This window comes from Cottoperca gobio, chromosome 17 (genome assembly GCF_900634415.1).
Source record: "Cottoperca gobio chromosome 17, fCotGob3.1, whole genome shotgun sequence".
Taxonomy (NCBI): Eukaryota; Metazoa; Chordata; class Actinopteri; order Perciformes; family Bovichtidae; genus Cottoperca; species Cottoperca gobio.
The window spans coordinates 13,431,357-13,456,826 of NC_041371.1; the positions used below are offsets into that span (position 1 = coordinate 13,431,357).

The 25,470-nt window shown below is 42.5% G+C and overlaps 2 protein-coding genes across 5 annotated transcripts; one reads left to right on the plus strand and one right to left on the minus strand.

Annotated features, from left to right (window-relative positions):
* Positions 1-811: 811 nt before the first annotated feature.
* wdr47a (WD repeat domain 47a) lies at positions 812-15,089 on the plus strand. Of its 2 annotated transcripts, none has more exons than XM_029453728.1 (17): positions 812-992; positions 2,244-2,413; positions 2,809-2,892; positions 3,032-3,116; positions 4,569-4,700; positions 5,149-5,325; positions 5,437-5,948; positions 6,750-6,867; positions 8,604-8,803; positions 10,199-10,438; positions 10,530-10,593; positions 10,874-11,031; positions 11,579-11,748; positions 11,855-12,025; positions 12,120-12,251; positions 12,877-13,095; positions 13,459-15,089. In XM_029453728.1, exons 2-17 carry the CDS (start codon positions 2,256-2,258, stop codon positions 13,599-13,601), a joined length of 2,763 nt encoding a protein of 920 aa, XP_029309588.1. In that variant the 5' UTR covers positions 812-992; positions 2,244-2,255; the 3' UTR covers positions 13,602-15,089. The 2 variants fall into 2 exon arrangements, with proteins under 2 accessions (XP_029309588.1, XP_029309589.1); XM_029453729.1 differs by lacking the exon at positions 812-992 and adding an exon at positions 1,026-1,167.
* Positions 14,659-25,299, minus strand: gpsm2 (G protein signaling modulator 2). Of its 3 annotated transcripts, XM_029453730.1 has the most exons (16): positions 25,090-25,299; positions 24,082-24,120; positions 21,746-22,083; positions 19,787-20,008; positions 19,575-19,710; positions 19,352-19,491; positions 19,129-19,252; positions 18,853-18,968; positions 18,169-18,324; positions 17,974-18,082; positions 17,687-17,816; positions 17,448-17,524; positions 17,064-17,252; positions 16,775-16,934; positions 16,119-16,315; positions 15,774-15,956 (listed from the first exon to the last, which is right to left on the minus strand). In XM_029453730.1, exons 3-16 carry the CDS (start codon positions 21,808-21,810, stop codon positions 15,774-15,776), a joined length of 2,004 nt encoding a protein of 667 aa, XP_029309590.1. In that variant the 5' UTR covers positions 21,811-22,083; positions 24,082-24,120; positions 25,090-25,299. The 3 variants fall into 3 exon arrangements, with proteins under 3 accessions (XP_029309592.1, XP_029309591.1, XP_029309590.1); XM_029453732.1 differs by lacking the exon at positions 21,746-22,083 and having other exon boundaries at positions 14,659-15,956; XM_029453731.1 differs by lacking the exons at positions 24,082-24,120; positions 25,090-25,299 and having other exon boundaries at positions 14,659-15,956; positions 21,746-21,810.
* Between the last annotated feature and the right edge of the window lie 171 nt (positions 25,300-25,470).

The following is a 25,470-nucleotide window of genomic DNA, read 5'->3' on the forward strand; positions in this document are numbered from 1 at the left end:
AAAACTGCCTCATCGTTGGCTGTGACAGGCTGGAGAGGCCTCAGAGGGTCAGTGCTAACTAAGACAGGACACTGCGGGCATACAGAGCACTAACAGTTTGCACACATTTCTTCCATCTCTTTGGAAGACAGTGTAAAAAATACTCTGCTAAAATCACAAGTCCCGCATTCAAAATCTAAAAAGTAAGCAGGCTACGTAAATACAAAAATCTCTGTATTATAATTAGTGATGCATTTATGTGTAAGCATCACTGATGTTACAGCTGGTGGATCAAGGTGGAAGTTTCAGCTACTTTATCCTACTGCCTGGTAGCCTAATCCATAATAATCCATTAGTTAATGTATAGTTTGCATTGATAATCTGACTCTGCGAAGTATTGTGTATTGTTGTCAAATAAAAAAAGTGGGATTATAATTGCTTTAAAAACATAGTGGGGTAAAAGTATAGAGTAGCTGAAAATAGAAATACTCAAATAAAGTAAAATTGCATCCTACTTAAGTGCAGTACCTGAGTAAATGTACTTAGTTACATTTTACCACTGTCCATACAATAAGAAGTGAGGAAAGTAAAAACAATTGCACATGAAAAGCTCTGTGCACGCCATTGTTTCTTGACAGTGTTTATAAGATGTTTTATTGCTCTGACATTTCTTATTTTCCATTTCCCTTCACAATATTAATTTTTTTAAATAATGTATTTGATTTCTTTCTTTCAAGTTGTATTGTTGCTGTGAGTGTGAGGAGGGTGGATGGAGGCGGTGCTCCTGCAGACAGCAGCAGCAGGCAGCAGGCAGGGCTGGGCAGCAGCAGACCGCAGCGGAGCGGCAGAGACAGATCCAGCAGGGAGGGGACACAGTCAGACAAGGAGGAGGGACAGCCGGGCAAGACAAACAGCACTGAAAATACCGAGCGGTACTCGCCGTGACAGCGTCTGTCAACATCGCGGAAACACCCGGGGCACTATTTTTTCACCCCATGCATTATTAGAAACAGGTGAGCGTTAAACGCAGCGCGGCAGGTTTGTGTTGTTCTCGGGGGAAGCTGTCAGTGCGCACCCCGCCCGTCCAGCTAACTAGCGGAAGATGCCTCTCTGTCCTCGGCCTGCCGAGCCCGTCAGTCTCGCCTCCAACCGCCGGTGAAATTAGCCCGCTTTGTATGAGCTCTATCGGTAACTAGCTAGTTGTTGGTTTCACTGTAATCCGGTGGTTACATGCAGAGGTTATGTAAAGCTAACGAGTAGCCTAAGCTTCTTACACTGTTTGAGTTGAGGCTTAATGCCACAGTGTTATTAGCCTACCATCCCTCATGCTAGCTTAGCAGCACTGCAGTGCTTGTGTCTTTGAGTACTTGTAATCTAGGAAACATTGCTTTCTTGCCAGTTTTATAGCAGTTCATGTGTAATTGTTGATAGATTAAGTAGAGGCTACTTACTGTGTTGAATATAATATAAGAGATTGTTCTCTGCTCTGTAAACACAACATGTGGAGGAGTTTGCGTCCTTTCATGCTCAGTCAGATACAGATGTTCCTGTCTTAAGGTTTTCAACAACCGCTGTTGTTTTTGTAACATATTATTTGTTTGTTTATCAGAGTTTTAGGTTGAATGTGATTTAAATACTAATATACTGCAGCCACTGCCTTTGTTATGCCCTGATCATCTGAGAAAGAAAAGCTGGGCTACTATTATAATAGATTAATAAGTTGTATGATGCTCAAATGCTGAGGAGCATTAAAACATCTCCTAAGCAGAGGCCCAGTCCATGTGGACTAAAGGTAAAGTTAACATGCAAATAAGAGTTTGTTGCAAATCACTGCACAGCTGTCAGGTTATACACCTTTGATCTTCAAAAGTACGTCTTCAGAGTAGGAGAAGTGCATTTTGGGTTCATGCATTGTGAGTTTCATGCATGTTTGATGACATTTGAACAAACTTTGGACTAAAATAAAAATCTTTCCATGTGCCACCATAAAGCTTTTTGTTGTTCATCTTGCAAAATGAGGCATTATTAATTTCAGATGCATATTTAAGAGCTTTCTAGTGTAATCACAGTCCTACAGTCATCTCCACTGACCAGCTTCACTTAAACATCTGCATGTTATATGCTTTCAAACTGATGTTCACTTCAAAGCAACGAACTGTGTCCCACTTTTTCTGCATTACTTGTAGATGTGTAAAACCTTAAGAACTGATTGTGTTAGGTTTTTATTGCATGTGTTTGGTTTTCATTGCCCTTGTCATTGGCAGCCCGTCGTCACCATGACAGCGGAGGAAACCATAAATGTGAAGGAGGTGGAGATCATTAAGGGGATCCTGGACTTTCTTAACTCCAGGAAGTTGCACATCAGCATGTTGGCCCTGGAGAAGGAGAGCGGCGTAATCAATGGGCTTTACTCGGACGACATGCTCTTCCTCAGGTAGATGAACTCAACAGCTACAACCGCACTATGAAGCAGAAACAACAGGCATCTGTTCCAGTCATAAAGTTTAGTGTTTCTGATAGTGTTCTCTACATTAGAATAATGTAACGCTACACCGCTGCTGAATATGTGAGTGCAATTTTGAAAGTCAGCCAACGGTGTGTTGTCTGTAATTCTACTGCCTGAGTGTTAAATACATTTTGGTATTTCAGTGTCCGTTAATAGCTTGTCTCACCTTGTCATGGTACCTTTCATTAAGAAAATACCGCATTAATTAGGGGGTCAGAGAATCTGGAAATGCATTGATCTTCAGTTCTATATTGTGGAAGTAATTTTATTTTACACATTTGTGGGATATTTAAAAATAAGGACATGATTTGTTTATGTTTCAGGCAACTGGTCCTTGACGGCCAGTGGGACGAAGTCTTGCAGTTCATTCAGCCTTTGGAGTGCATGGATAAGTTTGACAAAAAAAGGTGTGTTCACTGAGTGTCGGTTCACGTTCATGTTTCCTTTTGTTGACGCTGAGTTAGCCTCCGCAGACAAAGTTAGACACAAACAGCATCAACACGATTCACGAGTCACACTTTCTAATGTAAACTGTCATGTCTGCAGGTTTCGTTACATCATCCTCAAGCAGAAGTTTCTGGAGGCTCTGTGTGTGAATAACGCCATGTCAGCAGAAGATGAGCCACAGCATGTAAGTCACTAAACTTAGTAAATGTACTTCTTATTGATATCACTTAGGAGAACATAATATATATATATATATATATATATATATATATATATATATATATATATATATATATATATATATATATATATATATATATATATATATATATATATATATATATATATATATATATATTATGTTCTCCTAAGTGACAACACAGCCTTTGTTTAATAGCGTTTGTAACAGCGCTGCTTTGTCTTCTCACTGACTGTCACTGGTTGTCATGGCAGTAAAACAAGAAGGCTCAAAGACAAGAAGAAGCAAACTGTTGTTCTGTCGTGGAGTTTACCTAGCAAGTCACCTAAACAAACCTCACAATGAGAGAGAGAGAGAGAGAGAGAGAGAGAGAGAGAGAGAGAGAGAGAGAGAGAGAGAGAGAGAGAGAGAGAGAGAGAGAGAGAGAGAGAGAGAGAGAGAGAGAGAGAGAGAGAGAGAGAGAGAGAGAGAGAGAGAGAGAGAGAGAGAGAGAGAGAGAGAGAGAGAGAGAGAGAGAGAGAGAGAGAGAGAGAGATTTTCTGTGATGTTCCACACACACAGATGATTTGGTCGTAAGGCAAAAACAAAAGTGTGTCCATCTGCTGCCCCCTTCCTTTTTTGTCTGAGCTGTAGATTGCATTTAACACAGGGGAAACAATGGATGCCCCAATAGTAGTATTAATAGTAAGTAATGGATGCTAATATGCTTTTTCTCAAAATGTACATGCATGTAAATGTTGCTGTTAGATTGAAGATGTGGGACCAGAGGGTTTTAAAAACAATAACTGAAGAGTGAAATGCACCTGTAGAGATGCTACATGATGGAACATTTCACTTTTGTGACGAGTCGCAGAAAGGTCAACACAACAAATGCAAAAAAATCAAATATTGACATTATTGTGACATCAAGCGTTGTTTGTCAATCCTAATTGGTAATAAATGATCGAACACGTCAATACATCTGACACACACTGTTTCAATCACACGTGCAGAAACGCTCAGATTCAGAACTCATTGTTCAGCTGTATGTCTATTGTCACATGGCCGAGCTGTGGATGCAGCTTGGGACACTCGTGTCCTATTGACTGGATTAGGTCAGACTTCTTTGGACATCTGTGGGACAGTGTAATGGTGTGTTGATGGGAGTGTATTGGATGTTGTGTTATGGCATTGTTTGAATGTTGCCAATGACTTTTGAAGATGGTGCCGGACAAAACATTTTCCGTTTCATTTTATGAGTTCTTTGTTATTCTAGAAGCCGGTCTTTAGTTTCTTCAGTCTTATGACATTTAAAAGTCATCTGTGCCTCCGATCTGCTGCTGGAGATAAAGCCCTCTCTAAATGTACCATGTTTCTCTCTCTCTGCTGTTCACAGAGAAACTTCTACTCAGTCATTTGTGACCATCTGAAATGCATTTCATGTTTGTCTGTGTTTAGTTGGAGTTCACCATGCAGGAAGCAGTCAAGTGTCTCCATGCCCTGGAAGAGTTCTGTCCCTCTAAAGATGACTACAGCAAACTGTGTCTGCTCCTCACACTGCCCCGCCTCACAAACCATGCTGAGTTCAAGGCAAGATATATGAAAGTCGAAACAGAAATATGTCAGTAGTAAAGAATAAAGTATGCTTTATATACTTATTAATTAATCATTTGGTCTATAAAATGTTTGTTTTTTTAAAACAGTCCATCCCTGTTTTTCAAAGCCTAAGGTGATGTTATATGTTTTATCAGTCCAAAACCCAAAGATATTTAGTTTGATATGATATAAACAGAGAAACATTTGAGAGGGTGAAAACGGCGTTTTTCTGCTATTTTTGCAATAAAAATGACTTCATCAATTATCAAAATAGAACAACTCAATCGCAGCTCTACTGGAAGCATCCATCTATAGTCTCTTGTGCATCTCTTGTGTTAAATTGATTTCACTAATAATTAATACAGTGCTTTGTTGAAATGTATACTTCTCTGTGTTATTTGCATTTATGCTGAGTACTTATTTCTCTGCTGGCGTCCTGCAGGACTGGAACCCGAGCACGGCCAGGGTGCAGTGTTTTGACGAGGCCTGCAACATGGTAGCCGATTTCATCCCTGCGGACAGGAAGCTGAGTGAGGCTGGATTCAAGGCCAGTAGGGATCGACTCTTCCAGCTGCTCCTCAAGGGAGTCCTCTACGAGTGCTGTGTGGAGTTCTGCCAGGTTTGAACCACTAAAACCAAACATGAATAATGTGGTCTGAACTAGTTTACAGAAGTAATGTTTGCAGACCATTAAATGTACAATTTGTTGGTTTACATTTTTTTTGCACAGAGCAAGGCAACAGGCGAGGAGATCACGGAGGGCGAGGTCCTCCTGGGTGTTGACATGCTCTGCGGTAACGGCTGTGACGACCTAGACCTGTCTCTGCTCTCCTGGATGCAGAACCTCTCCCACACCGTCTTCTCCTGCGCCTTCGAACAGAAGCAACTCAACATCCACGTGGACCGCTTGGTCAAGCCCACAAAGACCGGCTACGCCGACCTCCTCACCCCGCTCATCAGCAAACTGTCTCCGTACCCCTCCTCCCCAATGCGCCGGCCCCAGTCCGCTGACACCTACATGTCCCGCTCTTTGAACCCCGCGCTGGACGGGCTGTCTTACGGGCTGTCCAGCCAGGATAAGAGAGCGAGTGGCGGGGAGACAGCGCCGGGGAAAGGAGTCTCTCCCATGTCACACTCGTTTGCCAACTTCCACTACCCCGGAGCAGGAGGGCAGAGTCTGAGCAGGAGTCTCATGATGGAGAGCTCTGACTGCCACAGCATCTTTGAGGAATCACCTGAAACGTAAGTGTTTGGACTGAACCAAGTTTTTGTCAGTCTCTGGTTTTATGCACAACCTTGTCAGAGGTCTTAGACAGGGACCCCCGCATGTACGTCCCTTGGAATCAGAATACCCATAAAACAATGCAGGTGAATCAATTCAATTAGCTGCAAGTAAATGTCGAAGGCAAATCAAGAGAAAAGGGTCATTTGAAGTGCATTTCAGAACATGCACACACACATACACACACATAAATGTCAAGAGAAATGAAGTGTTTCTCTCTAAGTGACTGAGGTTAAATAAAATGCAGATTCTGCTTACGGTATTTATTATATTATACAATTTGTTAGAGAAGAAGGCAAGTTTATTTATAGAGCACTTTTCAACAACGAGGCAATTCAAAATTCTTCACACACAAAACATTAAAAGCATTAAGACATAGTGTGAAAGAAACCAATTATAAAATGATTAATTATGAAATTAAATGATTTAAAAACAGGTCATTAAAGAGCCAATTGAACAGAAATAAAAACGAGCTCAAATAGAATTAGAATAATTATTTGATTCAATAAGAGGCAGAACAGAAACGTCTTCGGCCTTGATTTAAAAGAAGTGAGAGTTGCAGCGGACCCGCAGTTTCTTTTAGAATGTGATCTATGAACTATTTTAGATTTAAAAATGAATGTGATGGAGCCTTTCATAAAGAATGTCATTAAGAACAGGAATATTTAAATGAGTCAATCTGAAAACTTGGCAGACTGCCACGGACTTTGACAATCACTGCTTTAGATAATCTGTTGCTCTGGTGTGTTTTCTGTGTGAAGGTCCAGGACAGACACACCCGTGGACAAGATGATGAGTTCGGGCGGAGCTCAGAACCTGCGTCCTGCCTCAGCTCCGGGCGAGGACGCACCATCAGCTGACTCTGCTGACAGGAACGAGGTACAGATCCATTACTTTCGCTTTCGAACACGTTGGGCCGGTTGTTTGTCATTACTGTGACGTTTTGTGTCCCTTAAATGTCTTATTTTCTTGATGGGTGTTGCTTTAATGTCTATATATAGACCAGTTCTGATTAATCATTTGCTGTTTGGTGTGTCTGAGTCATCTGATGTCACTGTCGAGGCTGACCCGGCTGCTTGGAGTGATAGATGTTGTCCTCTGTCTGGATGAGAGACTTTATTTAAAGGAAGTTGTCCTTGTTTTGGTTTGTTTGTCTTAGTATGCTTCAATCATGTCCAGCCACTTCATGTGCACCTTAAATCTTTGTGCATGTAGGAAAAGGGCTTTTGGACGTCCGTTTACAGACACGTGGAAGTTAGTTGTTGCAGTTTTTCCTAATGATTCGTCACAACTCGTACTCCTTCTCCGAGTCATGGCTCAAATCTGAACACACAGACATGATACACACATTCTTAGATTTCTTAGAAGTCCATAAATCCGCTCTCCCTATAACTCCAGAACTAGTCCAGTGATAGTTGTTGAATGAAAAATGTATACGAATATAGGTAAAAAGAAAATGGGCTTCATGGTCTTTAGTGACAAGATGTTGAGATGAAACAAGATGAAATTGTGTTGATTTAGTCTTTGGGGACTTGCTGCATAAAGTGTTGTATTAATAATGAAAAGGTGCTACATTATTAAAAAGGTTGTGGTCCTTGAATGATTCCAGACTACAAATAATGTTTTACTTTTCATTGTGATGATCATGAGACATAATGCAGCTCTGGTTGTTTCGAGTATCCAGCCAGTAACGAGGGAAACGAAGGAAATGAAGATTTGGTTCTAGGTCAGTAGGGACACGTGAACCCGGAGGCTTAACCAAAGAGAGCAATTCCTGTCCTCATGTTGCCTGTAAACACGGTGTTAACGCAGTATTCTCATGCTTTCTATTCCGATCCCCTGTGCCGCTCAGTGTGAAGTTAGTGCTTTGCACTGCCTTCCCCGTCACCTTAGAGACACAGGAACAGAAGCAGACTTTGGGGTCTCTGTGATCCGTGGCACTCCTCCTCCCCTCTCTTTCTTGTCTTCCTCTCTGCCCTCCATCCCTTTTCAACCGCGGGCACAGTGCCAGCGTCTCTCCCCTCCACAAACATACAGTAGATCCGTTCCTATCAGATTGCCAGGAGAGGAAGCAGAGGACAGAGAGGGGAAGTGCCCTGTCCTCGGCTCTGTCTCACCCTCCTTCCTCCTATGATACCTGAACTGAAGAAATGTTGGGATCACAATGCTGCCTTTTGAATAGTGTTAATAAGAGTTGGCAGCGACTTTCTTCAGATGTTAACATGCTTCACTGTGTGGTGCGGGTGTGTGAATATTATGCTTTGTATGTGCTCTATTGTCTCAATGTGTCCTTGTGCCTTTCTACATACCAGTGTTCATCATTTCCATTCGAGCCATTTACCTTTTTTTCTTATCATCCAGAAATTGATATCCAATTCAGAATTTGGTCTAGTGCAAAGTATTTTACCACACACAAGGATTTTGCTTTAGTGTCTGGTAAACATGTGCAAATGTTCACAGTACGAAGTATAAAAGAATATGCAATTTACGGAGTTTAGTCCCAAAGATGTGTGTTAATGTAACGCATGTAGACAGATGTGAAGATATTAATGTAACGTGTGTAAACGACCAACATGACTAATTGAGTTTCTTTTTTATTCATGTTTAATCTTCAGCTTCGCGAATCAACAGAGAAGTATGAGGAGTACTATCGGCAGCGCTTTCGTGTGCAGCAGCACCTGGAGCAGAAGCAGCAGCAGAGGCAATTGTACCAGCAGATGCTGCTGGAGGGAGGCGTCCTGCTGGAGGGAGGCGTCCAGCAGGAGCCGCCGCCCAGCGACATGCAGCACAGCCTCACAGAGAAGTTCCTCAACAGGTACAGAAATGTTCCTATGTCAGACAGTGTGCATGTGTAACATACAGACACCTGTCAAGTCAGATGGCAAACAGGTTTGTCCTGGTGCAGCTTGTCTGAATTAATCTTCCTAATTACTGTATGGCTTTTAAGTTCTTTGTACAATAGAGGAACAGCTGTCAGACGAGGACAAGTGGACATTTTAAAGCCCTGAAATTGATGAGCCCCATGTGGTGTTTCTTAGTATGACACACGCACACCTCCCCCAAAACACGCCTCCAGTTCACGCTGCACCATCTGCCATCAGCTACATCTCATCCCCTGGGACCATCAGCATCATGTGTATTAGTTATACACAATATTAGACTCAAACATTTCACCCCTCTTAAACATGTACCGTGGCAACTTAAGCTTGTTCCCAAACCAGCACAAGAGCATATTTAGTTTGAGTCTATGACAAAAATGACATTGGAAATGTGATATTTTTTCTCTGTCAGCAGGACAAAGGCCCTTTGATTTGTCCCATGAGAGTTCCTCCAGTCCTCCCTTTCCCCAACCTCTCTCTGTCTGTATCCTCTGCATTATTCACAAGGGTAGCTGTGCATAATTACATCATTACTCCAGGTTGCTTTTGTCCTTTGTCCTTTTGTAGTTTAAACTAGATTCTCCTTTTCCAAATGCTCAGTACTCGGGCTGTACCGAATAGTTTGAAAGCTTCATTCTTAATTACTTAGTATTTCTGCCCAGTTGCAGATAAAGATGAGGCTGTGTGCCCTAATATTATTAGTATTATACTCTGTGTAGAGCGAGATGTCAGTGGTGGCTGCGTAGGATTGTTTCAGACTCATGTGATCGAAACTCCAGAGCGTTGTGAAGTCCAAAACCATATTTGTTGGCGTTTAGCCTTTTAAATACTATTTTCTCTCACGCTCGCCGCACACAAAGGGGAGGCAAGCATCTGTATTAACGGGGCATCCAGCAACAATCTAAATGTATTTAATGTCAACAGAAATGACGAGTTATATTCATTCAAGTTAATTTAATAACAAATTAAAAAAACTAATTTAATCCGATGAATCACTTTATTCAAATGGGGGGGGGGGGGGTTAGGATTTTATTTGGGGATTTATTTATTGTTTTTCATTCAAAAACCTCAATAGAAGCTTCAAACTTTAAAAACTGACATTCGGTACAGACGTAGTTGGTAGAAGAAGAAAACTCGTATGAAATGAGATGGTAGGAAAGACTAAAAGAAATAAGTGTGTGTGTGTGTGTGTGTGTGTGTGTGTGTGTGTGTGTGTGTGTGTGTGTGTGTGTGTGTGTGTGTGTGTGTGTGTGTGTGTGTGTGTGTGTGTGTGTGTGTGTGTGTGTGTGTGTGTGTGTGTGTGTGTGTGTGTGTGTGTGTGTGCTCCTCAGGTCCATCCAGAAGCTGGAGGAGCTCAATGTGGGGATGGAGGATTTAGGAGAGGAGGTGAAGTCTCTGGCCCAGCAGTGTAATGGCAACGGGAACACGCCCGCCTCTGAGGACAATAACAACCCTCCGCCTGTGACCCTGGAGAAGACCCAAGAAGGAGGGGTGCTCAGCAGCACTCCACAACGCACCGTGGGGGGCCGCCTGGTCCCGCCTCCAAATGAGTCCCCTGTCGTCTCCCAGAGGTGCTGCGGCTATAACTTCTTTTGTTTTTATACAAGCGTTTGTTGCAGCGTTGAATTTGATGATGACGACTGTATTTATGCGTTTTGGCAGTGAGCAGAAAGAAAAAGAAGGTCAACAAGATGACTCTCCAGGCTCCTTATCCCGAAGTAAAGAGGTAGGTCTGCACACAAGTTGTTCCTGCACCGTCTTTATCATTTACATCCTTTCGTCTCACGTTAGCCGTTCTTACAGTCGCAGATCTTTTTTTTTTTTCTGGCACTCTCTGAACTTCTCTAACTTTAAAGTTAAGCACATTCCCTTGATCCAATCCAATGATCACATCATGATTTCATGCTGGCATTGTGGATGTCATAGGTTCGACAAGATTCAAAGTAGATTATACCGCTAATCACATGTAATGTAAACATGTTTTCATATGTGAATGTTTTCTTCAGGGCGACCAGACCAAAAGCCTGTTTGTGCCGGTGCACACTCTGGAAGATACTCAGGCCATTCGAGCTGTCGCCTTTCACCCGTCTGGGTCGCTCTACGCCGCGGGATCCAACTCCAAAACTCTACGCGTCTGTGCTTATCCAGAAACATTAGACACAAGGTAACGTGGACAGTCTCCAAGTTATCGAGAGTAGCCCCATCTATTACATCATTATTGATAGGATTATTCATGTATGATGCATCCCATTCTTGTCGGGTGAAGAACATATGTGATACTGGCATTCAGAGCCAACGAGATTCTAAATAGTATCTTTCCCCTCATCTTAATAAATGTACATCCTTGTATGAATGACCTTTTGAATTACATATTTATCCATTCATAGAAAATTTGGTATTAAAATGCATTTCTCCTTCTCTGCTAAGGGGGATTTATATTTTCAACCAGGTTTTTCTTTTTTATAGTACACACACACACACACACACACACATTTTATTGGGCTTCTCATCCAAGTTGCCTTAAAAGTAGAGGATAACGTTTATTCTATAAACTGAGTTGGACTTAAACTAAACCACTTTCAGAAAAAGTATGTACACGTTTGGCTTACTACATTGTTTTAGTGTATGCCCGTTTACTCAGCTTCTCTCCTACCATTCGTCTTTCCTCTACTTTCTTTTACTCCCCTCTTCTTCACTCGTCCTCTCCTCAGTGGTTCAAGTCCACCGAAGCAGCCGGTGGTCCGCTTCAAGAGGAACAAACACCACAAAGGGTCCATCTACTGTGTGGCCTGGAGCCACTGTGGGCAGCTGCTGGCTACAGGCTCCAATGACAAATATGTCAAAGTCCTACCTTTTAGTGCAGAGACATGCAACGCCACAGGTACAGACAGTGGGATACTTCTGTGATTTAAAACTAGGCCATGGGCTTGTAAACTATCAGCATCTCACAAGCATTCTCGTATTTGCGTGTGTCTCTCTGTGCCCAGGCCCAGACCTGGAGTTCAGCATGCATGACGGCACCATAAGAGACCTCGCCTTCATGGAGGGTCCAGAAAGTGGAGGAGCCATCTTGATCAGCGCCGGAGCTGGAGACTGTAACATCTACACCACCGACTGTCAGAGAGGACAGGGTCTGCACGCCCTCAGTGGACACACAGGTACACTGTTTCATCCATTCACCTGTCGCTCCGAGTCAGAGAGAGAAAGACGGCCACAATGACGAGTGTGCCATTTCTTGTGTTGCCGTTTTAGGTCACATTCTGTCTCTGTATACGTGGGGAGGCTGGATGATCGCCTCTGGCTCGCAAGACAAGACGGTGCGTTTCTGGGACCTCAGGGTGCCCAGCTGTGTCCGAGTAGTGGGAACTGCTTTCCATGGCTCAGGTATCGTGTGTGTGTGTGTGTGTGTGTGTGTGTGTGTGTTACAAATTTCACCTACATTTTTGGATCAAATAACTCCAGCAATCCCTTTTTTAAATTGTTAATCAATGTATGACACCAGAAGTAGAACAGCCTCCATAATATGTGCTGATGCTCTCCAGAGGAGAATACTGATTCTCTCAGTAGGGGACGGGACGACATCAGTGCATCGCGATAAAAACACTCACAATAGTTTGATCGTGGTGAATATCCATCATCTCGCTCGCTATAGAGAAGTGAAACATTTTAAAATCCGTTATTCATGCGGGGGGACCTTATGATATGTGATAACCTTATTTTATTAAAGTGTGTGTCCTATCTGTGATGGAATAATGTTTCTGAAGTAAAGTAAGGTAAAGTGATTCCAGTATGTTTAACTGCCTTTTTAAGCATATGTTGATGATTATTGAGTTAATATTGTGAATCGCAATTATTTTGGCCAGGATAATCGTGACGTATTGTTTTTCGTAATGCTTATCAAATGTATTAGTTTAGCCTAATATTACACATTTCTCTCTCAGTCCAAACAGAAGGATTCTTTACTGGTAATAATGTACTGTTTTCTTTTCTTTTCTTTTTTACCGCACAGGCAGTCCTGTTGCCTCGGTAGCAGTCGATCCTAGTGGTCGTCTCCTATCGACGGGACAGGAAGACAGTGCATGCATGCTGTACGACATCCGAGGAGGACGAATCGTCCAGGTGTACCGGCCGCACTCCAGCGATGTGCGATCCGTCAGGTTCTCTCCTGGAGCGCACTACCTGCTAACTGGCTCCTACGACACAAAGGTCATAGTCAGCAACCTCCAAGGTATGTCTGCTGACATATTAATGATGCATACTGCTTTTACCCGCCATCACCTTCTGTGGGCTATCATATTTTACTGTGACCATGAATATGAAATGGGTCTTTTAGAACACCTTATGAAAGTTATTGTCATCCATACATTGTTTCAATAGTTATCTGTTTATTGTCAGTGTATCTTTGTAAAATAATTTTCTTTGGGAATTGATAGAAATGTCATAATAGTAAAGTGTGTGTGTGTGTGTGTGTGTGTGTGTGTGTGTGTGTGTGTGTGTGTGTGTGTGTGTGTGTGTGTGTGTGTGTGTGTGTGTGTGTGTGTGTGTGTGTGTGTGTGTGTGTGTGTGTGTGTGTGTGTGTGTGTCTTTCTAGGTGACCTGACAAAGCCGTTGCCTCAGACTGTGGTGGGAGAGCACGGTGACAAGGTGATTCAATGTCGATGGCACACACAAGACCTGTCCTTCCTCTCATCCTCTGCTGACCGCACTGTTACACTCTGGACACACAACCCATAACACACACACACACACACACACACACACACACACACAACCAGTTAATATCTGAAAGACACACATTCCCCCTAAAACAACACTGCTCCTCCTGCACTATGAACCCCGGCACACCTTACAGCTTGGAAAACACACACACACACACACACACACACACACACACACACACACACACACACACACACACACACACATTAACACACAAACAGGTGAATGGGCCTTTAACTTCTATCTGTAGGAAACCAAAATGGATACAAACCTGTGATACATGAAAAGCACATATTGCATGATTTTTTGTTTGTTTTTTTACATCACTCAAATTGCATTCGTCACCCCGACTGTCAGTCATCTTGAGGGGACGAAACAGCTGAGTCATTCATTATTCTCACCATCATTTCATCTCCAGCTTCACTCCTTACACACACCAGTCCGTTGCTGCATGTCCTTTTCACTGAGGAGTTGTTGAGGTTAAACGGGACAGAGTGCTTTGTTCATGATGGTGCCTTCCTTGAGTTCTCAGTTTCCATAACAAAATCGTAAAAACTAACAAACAAAAGATGATATGGTCATTTTTCAGGATCAAATTTTGTTAAGTTATCTTGAGAAGTCCTACATTCCTTCTCCTTTTGCATATCATTTTCTTACAGCTGGTGTTATGCTGCTATTGTTGGAGGAAACAAAAGTTGAATTTATGGTGTAAAAATGTTTCTCAGTGTGTCAGTGGTGAGCTTTTCCTATCAGTGGGCAGAATCTGTGGAAGTCATTCTATCTGTTGCTTCCCTGTGGGATGTGCTGATGTCTAATGTTACTGTATACACTGCTACAACTCAACATGTGTAAACTTAGCTTGTGCATTTGCTCTAAATTTGAAATCAGTGTTTTTGCGCTGAAGCTGTTACAGTGTCTTGCGATGACTTGCTTGCAATGGAAGATTATTATTATTATTATTATTATTATTATTATTATTATTATTATTATTATGTCAGCATCAAAGGGAAATACAAAGTGTAGTTGAGCATTCAAGTTGCGAGTCTTCAGAGTTCAAAAGCTTTGGTTTGTCTACTGTTACAGTATAACAGTAGGTGGCAGACTTTGCCCACAGCGAGGGTCTAACCATACGCACAATGATATCTGAATGGACGGGTGTGTTAATATTTATTTAGAACCAGTATTTGAAGCATATGCATTGTTTTATTTTCTTGTCTTTTACATGCGCACTTTTAACAGTCTTCTAATATTGATTCACTTACAAAGATGTATATTTTATGTTAATGTATAGTATATATTGTTTTAACAAATAAGGCCAAACTAAAACGTACATAGATGTATTTATTTCAGTTGAGTTTATGTATGTACAGTTAGTATGTTTTGAAATGCTAGTGGCTCTTGTATTTAGCCTTTCCAATTCTTGTTTTTAAAAGTGACTTAAATTAATTCAAGCTAACTCGACTCTGACTGCTGGTACGTTCAATAAAGTGTCTTTTACACACGCTGGATCTTTTGTGTTTAGTTGAAATAACATTGAACATTTTAAAAACGAGACGCCTACATGGACGAGGCTTTATTCCTCTGGTGCCATTGAAACATTTATTACAAACAAACATAAGAGCTGTACAAGGGTTAAATTCATTCTTTCATCAAATAGCTTAAAATACCATTTCCTTAGCCTGACCATGGTAACTCTTAACCCCCCCTCCCCCCTCCCCCCAAAACACGTTCATATAAACAGAATATATGCTGCACCTTAGTGTCCACACTGACTCAGACACCACTTTGAATAAAAGCGCATCACTACATAGTGGTAGGACGGCAGTTAACAAAATCAAAACATTCAAAAAAAGTACAATAAATGCAGATGTGGCTGCAGTTGTGTACCGACAAATACACACAGGGTGAAATGAAATTTGTACAGAAGGATAGAAAAACAACACTTGTGTCCCTGATACTACGGAGTTTGTTGGTGTTGTGCAAAACAACTCCTTGTTAATTTGAGATATCTTCCATACTGTATACTTAATATAATCCTGACAGTGCTTTGTTTTTTGTCCAAAAGGACAAAGTTAAAGATACACAAGGCTTTCTTGTGTGAGTGGCCACACACTGGTCTCCCACAGCGCTGTCCACACCTTCATGAGATGAAAACAAAAAGCATGGCTGTCCCTTTTAGTGCTTAGTTCAGTTGGAGCCAGCGCTTGGCCTGGCTGCAGCGGTTGCTGCAGAAGGCAGGGTGACGCGTTGCTCGTCCATTCTTTTGGCCTGAGAGCGCATGATGAGGCTGAAGAAGTCCTCGTCTGGTACAGTCGGCCCTCGGACCGGAGGAGGGGGAGCGGCACAGCGCTGGTCATCTAAACGGGACCCCTGGCAGAGTTCAGAAGAAGGAAGAGAACATCAGCTTGAGGTTGTTTTTTTTTATTGCTCTCGTTTCTAAAAGCACATTGTAACTTGTGGTGTATTCAGTGTGCTGTATCCTTATCATTGTGCAGGGAACAGTAGCACTGTGTATTCGGTCATATCAGGTACCTGGCACTTGACAAGCATATCGAAGAAGTCGTCGTCAGGCTCGGCATTGTCAGCGTTGGCCATCAGGTGGCTGAGCACGGCCTGGTTGCTGCTTTGATTGAGCCGGAGGCCGGGCAGGCTCCCCCCCCCCGCCGCTGCTGACGACTCCTGTAACCGCCGGCCTTGGGCGCCAGTGACGTTGGCAGACTCTGATATAGCTGCAGAGTTTGAGAGAATCAATGAAGTGCCAGAAGAGATACACGGCAGAAAGGTTTTACTTCCGTATACAAAAGTTAAGATACGCCGCGGGAATTGGATGATTTTTGACGAGGGCGATTTATTGGTAACAAATGTGGAGATTGGAGACGTGTACAGGAGTTACGATTCAATACAGGGCCATTCTGAAAAATCTCATTTAGGAAAACTGTCATAATATAAAGAACAAACCACCGTATGCATGAAATCAGAACCGTGGGATCAGCATGAGCATCTATCACAGTCCCTGTCACATCCATCATCATAGCACATCGCACATACACGGTGAATATGAAATAAAGTATTGACTTGGGTAAATGTTTGCATGTGAACTATTAATTAAAAATCGATAAAGTATCACGAAAAGATACTGTATCGATATTTCCTTACACCCCTTCTTTGGTATGAATGCATGCGCTCACATTTCCTGATGGCTCTGGGAGGCGACTCTGGACCACTGCTTAATGATAACCTGCTGCCCTTATCCTGGATTGAACAGCGTTGGTCATCCATACGGTTGCTCTGGAAACGGCTCAGCAGGTCAAAGAAGCCCTCGTCCCCGAGCATGTCAGGACTGAGTCGCTGATGAAGTACAAAAACACGACAATGAGAAAGCTAAACGGAACAGGCCTCGTTGGATCATAGCTGTCGGATACTAACAGTTCTAGGCCTGTGTGTGGTTATCCGCTGAATACAGCCTGGACTGTGTACCTTCTGTGGTCCCTGTGCGAGCGTCTGGCTGGCGTCCAGGGTGTTGCTGGTGTCCTGGAGGACCTTACTGGACCCACCAGACTTGTACTTCTTCCCACGCAGACGGTTGACAAAGAACAGCTTGGAGGAGGTCTTCGCCAAGGAGGGTTTGGACTGTTTGGTCAGGATGTCACTGTTCCACTTCTGCCCCTTCAACACACAGGGAAGGATTCGTTACCACAATGCAGAGGGAAATTAAGAGGAAGATGATAAAGCATCCAATTATCTGGGGTCAAAACTTTAAAAATAATCAGTTTTTTAGTAGCAAAGCGTAATTTAGCTGCGATAGAACATCCTGTGTGTTAGTGGACTCCTGACTTCATGTGTCAGGAGGGAGGTTCTTACATTCATCTTGTCTGGAGTGAGTTTCATCAGCTCCAGGTTCTCCATGCTGCGTCTTCTGCTCATCCTGGGCCTCGCTCCTAAAACACGTGCAACAATTACATTATTACATTACAGTTCATTTAGCTGACGCTTTTGTCCAAAGCGACGTACAAAAAGTGCAAACAATCATGGAGATACAACAATATAATCACCAGTTATGCAAACTACACTGTTAAAATGAGACGTAAGTTGGAACTCACCATGCAGGTTGTAGTCTATATCCTTATTCTCTGAAATAGTGGAGTTACTTGTGCTGTAACTCAGACCCAGCACCATCTGCAGATCAGAGACGTTCATACGAGCCGTCAGCTCCCCGGTCCTGTCTCCAGTCTAGAAGAAAAACACACACACACACACACACACATAGGGAGGTTTTCTTTACCTGTCATTGTAAAACTGCTTAGTTTATTGTTTCCACTGCTTTACTGTAAAGGAGAAGACGAGCACAGAAGACACATTTACACTGCTTTCATATACATGATTGTACCTCTTTGCAGATCTCCAGGTGTTTCTCAGCAAAGTGCATGGCTTGGTCATGGTTCCCCAGTGCAGTGTAAGCATTCCCAAGACTCCAGCATGCACGTCCCTCTCCAATCCTACATCAGAAAAACACATTTAAATACACGTATAGGGGCCGTAGTTCAAATGTCCGGAATTCTTCCTATAGTGAATGTGTGCGTACCTGTCATTGAGGTCCTGGGCTATGATGAGGTGTTTGAGGTGGTAGTCTATGGCTCTCTCATAATCCTGGAGAAGTGTGTATGTGTTGCCCAGACTGTAGCAGGCCTGGGCCTCCACAGCTCGATCCTTCAGCTGCCTCGCCAGCTGCAGTGTCCTCCTGACAAACACACAGATGAGCTGGTTCAAAACACTGCAGAGAGGCCTCGATAGTTCCCTGTGGCGTCTTACAGCACAGGTTTACTTTCTCTCCCAAAGTTCCCACAGCCTGGGAAAATATCATATCCTGTCATACACGAAGGGAAGTCATCGGAGAGACTGTTTTTAAAGATGCTCATTGGTAATCTAAAGCTTCATTTATGCGTAAAGACGCAACATACAGGCGCAAAGTGGTCTTTCAACAGAGATATTTCACACCACACCCAACATTTATATCTTGGTGGCAGTATGTTGGAAGAGAAAGTGGAGTGTTTGCTCTAGTTAACCCCCCCTCTACCCTGCAGTAGCTTCAATCAAGAATGAGCAAAGAAATACATTTTAAAATACAGCTTTACATCCGTCTAAAGAAGTTATCTATTCAGCCACCATTGTTTAAGGAAGCAGTACACTCTGCAATATAAGATGTTACTATCACACTTTTATATAGAGAAAATGTTTTTATAAGATGAACGTGTAGGCTGTGGCTTACTTGTAATGCTCAGCTGCCACTTCAAATTCTCCCAAAAAGATGTAGGCGTTCCCCAGGTTGCAGTAAGCCCGCCTCTCCGCCGAGCGGTCACCAAACTCCTTAGCTATGCGCAAGCGCTGTTTAAAGACAGAGAAACATATTTATCATTTCTATACGAATAACTATAATTACAGAAGTAGGGTTTTAGCTGAGTCACATTATTTAGCTTGATGATGGAGTGTTTAGACTTTGCAAATATGCTTTGCTAGTGAAGGGGTTTCCAGGGTTACACCACACCTGTTCGTGAGAAACTACCGCTTGGCGAAAGTTTCCCAACAAGTAGTACGTGTTGCCGAGGTTGCCATAGGTTCGACCCTGAGCGGCGCGATCCCCAAGCTCCTTCACTATTGCCAAGTTTGCCCTGAAAATACACACAAAGTCAAACGCAATGATGGGAAAATAGCAGAAAGGCATTGCATCATTCAAATATTCACTAGCACCATACTGTACAGCCACTCACTCATAGTACTCAGCTGCCTTCCCCAGTGCCGTCATGACCTCCTCGGGGAAATCTCCGGGCTCAGCTCCACTCCAACAGATACTTTTGCCTTTGGCATGGTAAACATTCCCAAAGTTGTACAGAGCTCGCGCCTGACCCACCTAACACAAATCCAGGTAAAAACATGTCAGTCTGAATCCTCCCATACACATCCCTAATGCTCTGGGATATTCTGCTGTCTCACCTTGTCATTAATGTCTCTGGCTATGTCCAAGTGCCTCTGACAGCAAACCACAGCCTCGTCAAACCGCCCCAGGACCTTTAATGTGTTCCCAAGGTTTCCACTGGCTTTAGCTTCTCCAAGCAGGTCACCAATTGTCCTATTGAACACACATAATGTTAGTGATGATAAATGTAGCAATGATCCGTTGTGGGGGGTTCTTGTGTAGGTCGAACCTGGTCAAGGTGAGGTCATGCCGGTGGAACTCCAGGGCCTTGGCGTGGTCATGCAGGTGGAAGTAGGCATTGCCCAGCTGGCTGTAGATGGCGCTGAGTACCTGCAGGTCCTCTGTGCCCACCTGGATGGCGGCTTCAAAAAAAGAGACACCTGCTCTGTAGTCACCCACCTTACAGAGCCGCTCACCCTCCAACGCCAGCTCCAGGCAGGACACCTCCATCCTACAGCAGAAAGAATGAGTCGGTCTGTCAGGGCTCTAACAAAGATCTGGCCTGCTGTTTGAACTGGTTTCTAACTGAGCAGCACCAAAGTATCTAGAATCCAAAGACAATAATAAAAAGGGGAAAAAATGAAGAAGATAGATCTTCTCTGGCTGAAACCTACAGCCAACTGACCGGACTACACTCACAGCCAGGGAACAAAGCTCGCAGCCTTTGCTTACAAAGAGGACTTTAAGCTACTTCCTTCCACCTACAGAGAACAATGGCTCACACTGGGCTCTGTTTGTTTACAGTATGGGACATCTCACATCCTTTTGAAATGCCTCGGAAAGTGAAGTGGGTTCATTTTACAGTCAAATGAGGCAAAGAGCGAGTAGAAATGCTGAAGTGTACCGATGTTCACCATCCCCGTGTTCATAAGCTTTGCTTTAGAATTTGAAATAATTTAGAGCTAGGGTGGGTGATGCATTTTAGAAACATTTTTCTAATATTTGTTGAAATACTCTTTATATCTCGACAGCAATCAGTAAATGAAATGCTCTGACAAAAACATACAAGTACAAAAAAAATCTAGTTTACTCTTGCTGGCTTCTCCAATGTTACCCACCGAAGTTTAATTTGGGTTGTGCCTTAGAAGATCTACATTAGGTAGTGTAGGGAATCAATATGAAAACGTTGGATAAACGTAGGGGACAGCTTTCATACCCAAGCCTCGTGGAGTAACAAATGAGGTTGGGCTCCGGCGTTTGAAGGCCAGATGAAAGAAGTGTCACAACAATGGCTGGTGGCGTATCTGCACATGAATTATTTTTAGACTAAGCAGCAACGAGTGCAAAGCAAACGCTTGTAGTCTGCCAACTTTTGTTTTTCAGGAAACTTAGTTGCTGGGAAGTGATCGGCTTCACACATTATTTTCAGTTTGTTTATCTCAAGCTTTCCTCATGTACCAACCCAAGGTTTTCCCACTGGGTCTTGTGTAGGGTTCCTCATGTGAAGTAATAGTCTATGGTGTCTCAATCAGCATTTCCTTAGCTAATCTGCTCGTCTTTAAAGCGCTCTCCTCTGACCGGGTCACACGAGATAACGGCTGTAGTGCGCACCCGACAGATTACATCTCAGGCGAGTGTTAAGTAGATTTATTAGACGTGTCAGGAACAAGCAGACTCTTTAGTGAAGTTTAATGGACTCAAGTCCTTAACGTGAACCTTCCTGACAGTAGCATCCACTGGAAAAACATCTCCTCCCAACAAGCAGAAGCCTACTCTATCCAAACAAATTGGACACACGTGTGACAAAAAAGCAGTGATGAATTTTTCAGCGCTTATCAAATATTGAAGCCTGCTGGAGCAGGTCACACCTGCTGCCAGAGCTGTTCACCTGGATATGTAGAGACAGCTGGCTGACGCCTTTTTTTGGGAAACTGGCCTGCCTTTAGTCAACAAACTAACAGAAAGCACTGTGACACCTTCCTCTCACTCTATAATTCATCTAAGGCCTCAATTTTTAATTCCATATTACACATAATACCATCCCTTCCTCAACAAGGTCATAACAAATACCTGACTCTGTAACCTGACACCGACACATCGTATATAACAAGCATTCATATAATACAAAATGTCTTCTCTTAACTACCCACCAATACTTTCATCTTTAGTCGCTTTCTAAAATTAACGAGGGAAAGCAAAATGTTAAAAATGACTCTACAACCTGAGTTGAGAGAAGAGAGATTCCTACCTGTAGCGGACATGAAAGGACTGCTCCTCAGTTCCCATGCTAACCACTGAGCCACTGGTATCCATTGATGTGCATAATATGAGGGAAAATCCCAGTTTCGTTCCCAAAAAATGGTTGCAAAGAAAAACTTTGGTCAAACGGAGGTAGGCAAGAAGAGGTCAACCAAACAAAATGTCACGAAATGTGGTCAAGTCTGTGGTAGTCCGTCCCTTTGCTGAATGTTGACAGGGAAAGGTAACCCCTGCGAGTGTCAGACAGAGCTGCAGAGTCCTGAGCGTCAGTCCACACGGCTGCGTTCGTCTACTGTGTGTTTTGCGTCACTGCACCTCATCGGCCCTCTGTGAAGAGAACACAAGATGCTGTATGTGAAGCCTCATTCTGGCCATACGGTGCCATGGCAACACCAACCAAACAGCCGCGTGCGCGAGTGGGGCAGGCAGAAAGTGAGAGAGCACGGCGGGAATGAATGGATGGGTGTCAACACAGGCAAGCTGTCAATCTAAGACGGTGACTCAATTCATCCAGGCTTGGAGATGTGCATGTGTGCTCTAAAGTTGCTACGAGGCGGGCAAGCTATGAACGCCACAGAATGCAACCTATGCAGGCAGAGATGGCAGGAAAATCATATCATTTCCAGAGTGTGTAAATGCAAATAAGAAGTAGAAAAGAAAGAGAAACCAGCAGCCGGTTGCATGATTAATCAAGAAAAAGATCACTAAATTAAAACTGAAGCTCTGGAAAAAAAAGGACAGAAGAACCTGCTGTGCGTATGCAGCTTCCACCAGAGGAAAGGAAAGTGATAAGCAAGCTACATGGATAAGATAGACTGCAACAAGTAAAGACCAGAGCCAACCATTGCCTCATTTCTCCATGAGGTCATATTAGCCACACCCATTTGTCCCCCAAATTTAACCCATCAGCCCCTCCCATCACACCACACACAAAATGGAAAATGGGGCAGACCCGTTATTTGCAAACTGGGTTAATTCTTTATGCTAAATAACAGTTAAAAGACAACAAAGACATGGCAAACAAGCATTGTGTATATTTGAAAACCTTCCAGAGGCTGTTAACACATATGTTACTGACACATAAATGGCATTGCATTTAATAGATTGGGCATTGTAAATGACAGTGTTCTTTTTCCAGCAATCTAAATATGTTCAGCCCTGTGTATGCCACTCTTTCTTTGAATATTACTTAAAAGTCAAAAGTCTTGTCAGATATGTACTGTATCTGTCAATCCAGGCCCAGTGCTACATACTGTACATTAAAAAGGAGGCCAGTGTTCATAAAGTACCTTAGATTAGGTCCTTTGAACTACAATATGCTTGGTTAGCGGTTCCTAGTATTAGATCAGCACTGAGCTCATACTGCAAGAGCACAAATCTTAAAAAACAGATGACAACCAAAACAGTTTTGACAAATTGCAACTACTCAATCGTGCCTTGTTGATGTCAGAATGTCTTGTTGTGCTGATAAATGTCCCTCTATAAAAAGACTCAGCACAGTGCGAGTGGTAGTAGACATTTAACACTAAACTTAGAACTAAGGGGGCCTCTACAAGGGCCCGTTTGAAGATACATAGAGAAGGCCTTGTTTGTGACAAACAACTGTGAATATAAGAGTAACTTTGTTGAGGCTGAATGCTGATATTGCAAACTTCTAAAGAAGAGTATTGTATCTTACTACCCATGCAATAAATAAACAAAAACAGCCTTTGGCAATTCATAGTCCATATATATTGAGTAACTGTGTGTAAATCAACCTTTAAATCAACAGTTAAAAAAAAGAAAAAGCTACAAGAAAAATAATCAACTCTTTGCCCAGCCTGTTCTTCCTGTTGTTGCACGAGTGTGAAATGTTATATTGCAAGGACTTAGAGCTTTGGTGCAGTACATGTTCCTGCACATTATTATAATCACCAATTGATGTGTGCCAGTGTTGGTGCAGCCTTTTCCACCTTTGTATGCCAACTGGGTGTGTTTAAGAGAGACCTGCCCTGCTCAGAAAGCTACATGAACAAGTGTGTAACAGGAAGAAACGATCCATGGCTAAAAGGAACATCAAAGGAAACAGGAGGCTGTTTTTTTAATGACAGCTTCATGGCAGGTAATCAGTGTCTCCTGAGTCACAAACAGGACATGATTTCATCTTAAAACACACACAGCAGATGTGATCTATTTTCATTGTGCTTACAGCACATCGATGCACTAAAATTACTACTGCCACAGAGCAAAATCTAAATATGGAAACACCACTCAGCATTACACCATGAGCCAGCAGAAGCCTGCACCAAAACAATGAAACAACTACATAAGTACTGTGATACTGACCGGTAAGTCTTCCACACAGGAACAGGAAATCTGGGAAGCCTGCAAGGAAAAGTGTTGTGACCATGAATAACTTTACAGCTAAAAATACTTGTGTTGCAGTACTTTGTTACCTAAGTGTGTGTATTAACATTTGAGTATTTTCCTTACATGATTATTGACACTATGATACAGGTTTAACACTACACGATTGGGAATTTGGAAACTCCAGATGATATACACACTCAGGTTCCAGATTATTGGGTACTTAAACCAGGTATACCTAATAAATAACACTCAAAGAGGGAATGCTGAATGGAAGAAACACACCCCAGTATAATGCAATATATTTCAACAGCACTACAAAAACACACAAACTACAGCATCCAAATTGACCATAAATGTGAATCAACACCTTTCTGTCATAAACAAAAACGAAACAAGTTCATATTCCTTGTAGGGCTGTTGCATTTGTTTTAGCTAAGTCTATCTAATAAACTGGCAAATATGCCAAATACTAAAGGTCTGGGTGATGCGAGTGTCTGAATTTATGTATAACTGTGTATTAAAAATATGATAGATACATTAAATAAGTATAATGTGACATGACATCTGCATGAAAGTGGCCATCATCATGCAAGACAAATACAGTTAAACAATTAATACTTTTAACTATATTCATATAGTATGGTTTTAAAAATAGTACAAGATATGTTTGTGATTCACATTTCATATGGCCGTAAACAAACATTATTGATTATCCGAATTCCGTTATTATTAATGTCTAGTGGACACAGTAAACTCACTTAGTATGAGCACCATTCACACAGGTTTTTAGCGTTACTTTTCAATGAGGTTTGAGTTTGAAAGAGAGGATTGTGAACACCACACGTTCATGGTGTATTATGCTATTGTCATAAGTTTCCCACTAGCTCAAAGCCACAACCTCGGGCTGTGAATTCACCCCTCTCTGGTTACAGTTTCACCCCCAGCTAAAGATTAGCAATTTAGCATGTTAGCTGCTAAACTTACGTTAGGCGATCCAGTTCGAACAATGGTGAATTGTCCTCTTCTTTTCTTTACTTTCACACAAAAATAAAAACAAAGGGTCGATAAAAAATAAAAACCCGGACGTCTGTAATGTAGGGACACACTGTACTATAACTAGCGTTACACTACATTGTCCTTTAACTTTTGTAAAACTTCGATTTAACTTCACTGAGAAAGAAGAAAAACCTTGTGGCTGTACTAACCCTGTGTGTTTTTGCCGTGTAGCCAATCAGCGGGCGAGATTCAAAGGTAGCCACGCCCCGAACAACTGTCATTGGACCAATAGATTTGAATAGAAAAGAGATGACGCTTGTCATTATGGCTGTCAGTACGGGACAATCAGACTTTATCCATCATGTATTT

Bases quoted from the DNA above. Each gene is read 5' to 3' on its own strand.
- wdr47a (XM_029453728.1), top strand. From the start codon at position 2,256: ATGACAGCGGAGGAAACCATAAATGTGAAGGAGGTGGAGATCATTAAG. The intron at 8,804-10,198 runs GTACAGAAATGT...TGTGCTCCTCAG, and splicing joins ACAGAGAAGTTCCTCAACAG to GTCCATCCAGAAGCTGGAGG. The intron at 11,032-11,578 runs GTAACGTGGACA...TCCTCTCCTCAG, and splicing joins CCAGAAACATTAGACACAAG to TGGTTCAAGTCCACCGAAGC.
- gpsm2 (XM_029453731.1), bottom strand. From the start codon at position 21,810: ATGGATACCAGTGGCTCAGTGGTTAGCATGGGAACTGAGGAGCAGTCC. The intron at 19,492-19,574 runs GTGAGACAGCAG...GATTTGTGTTAG, and splicing joins CCAGAGACATTAATGACAAG to GTGGGTCAGGCGCGAGCTCT. The intron at 19,253-19,351 runs GTGAGTGGCTGT...GTGTATTTTCAG, and splicing joins AAGGCAGCTGAGTACTATGA to GGCAAACTTGGCAATAGTGA.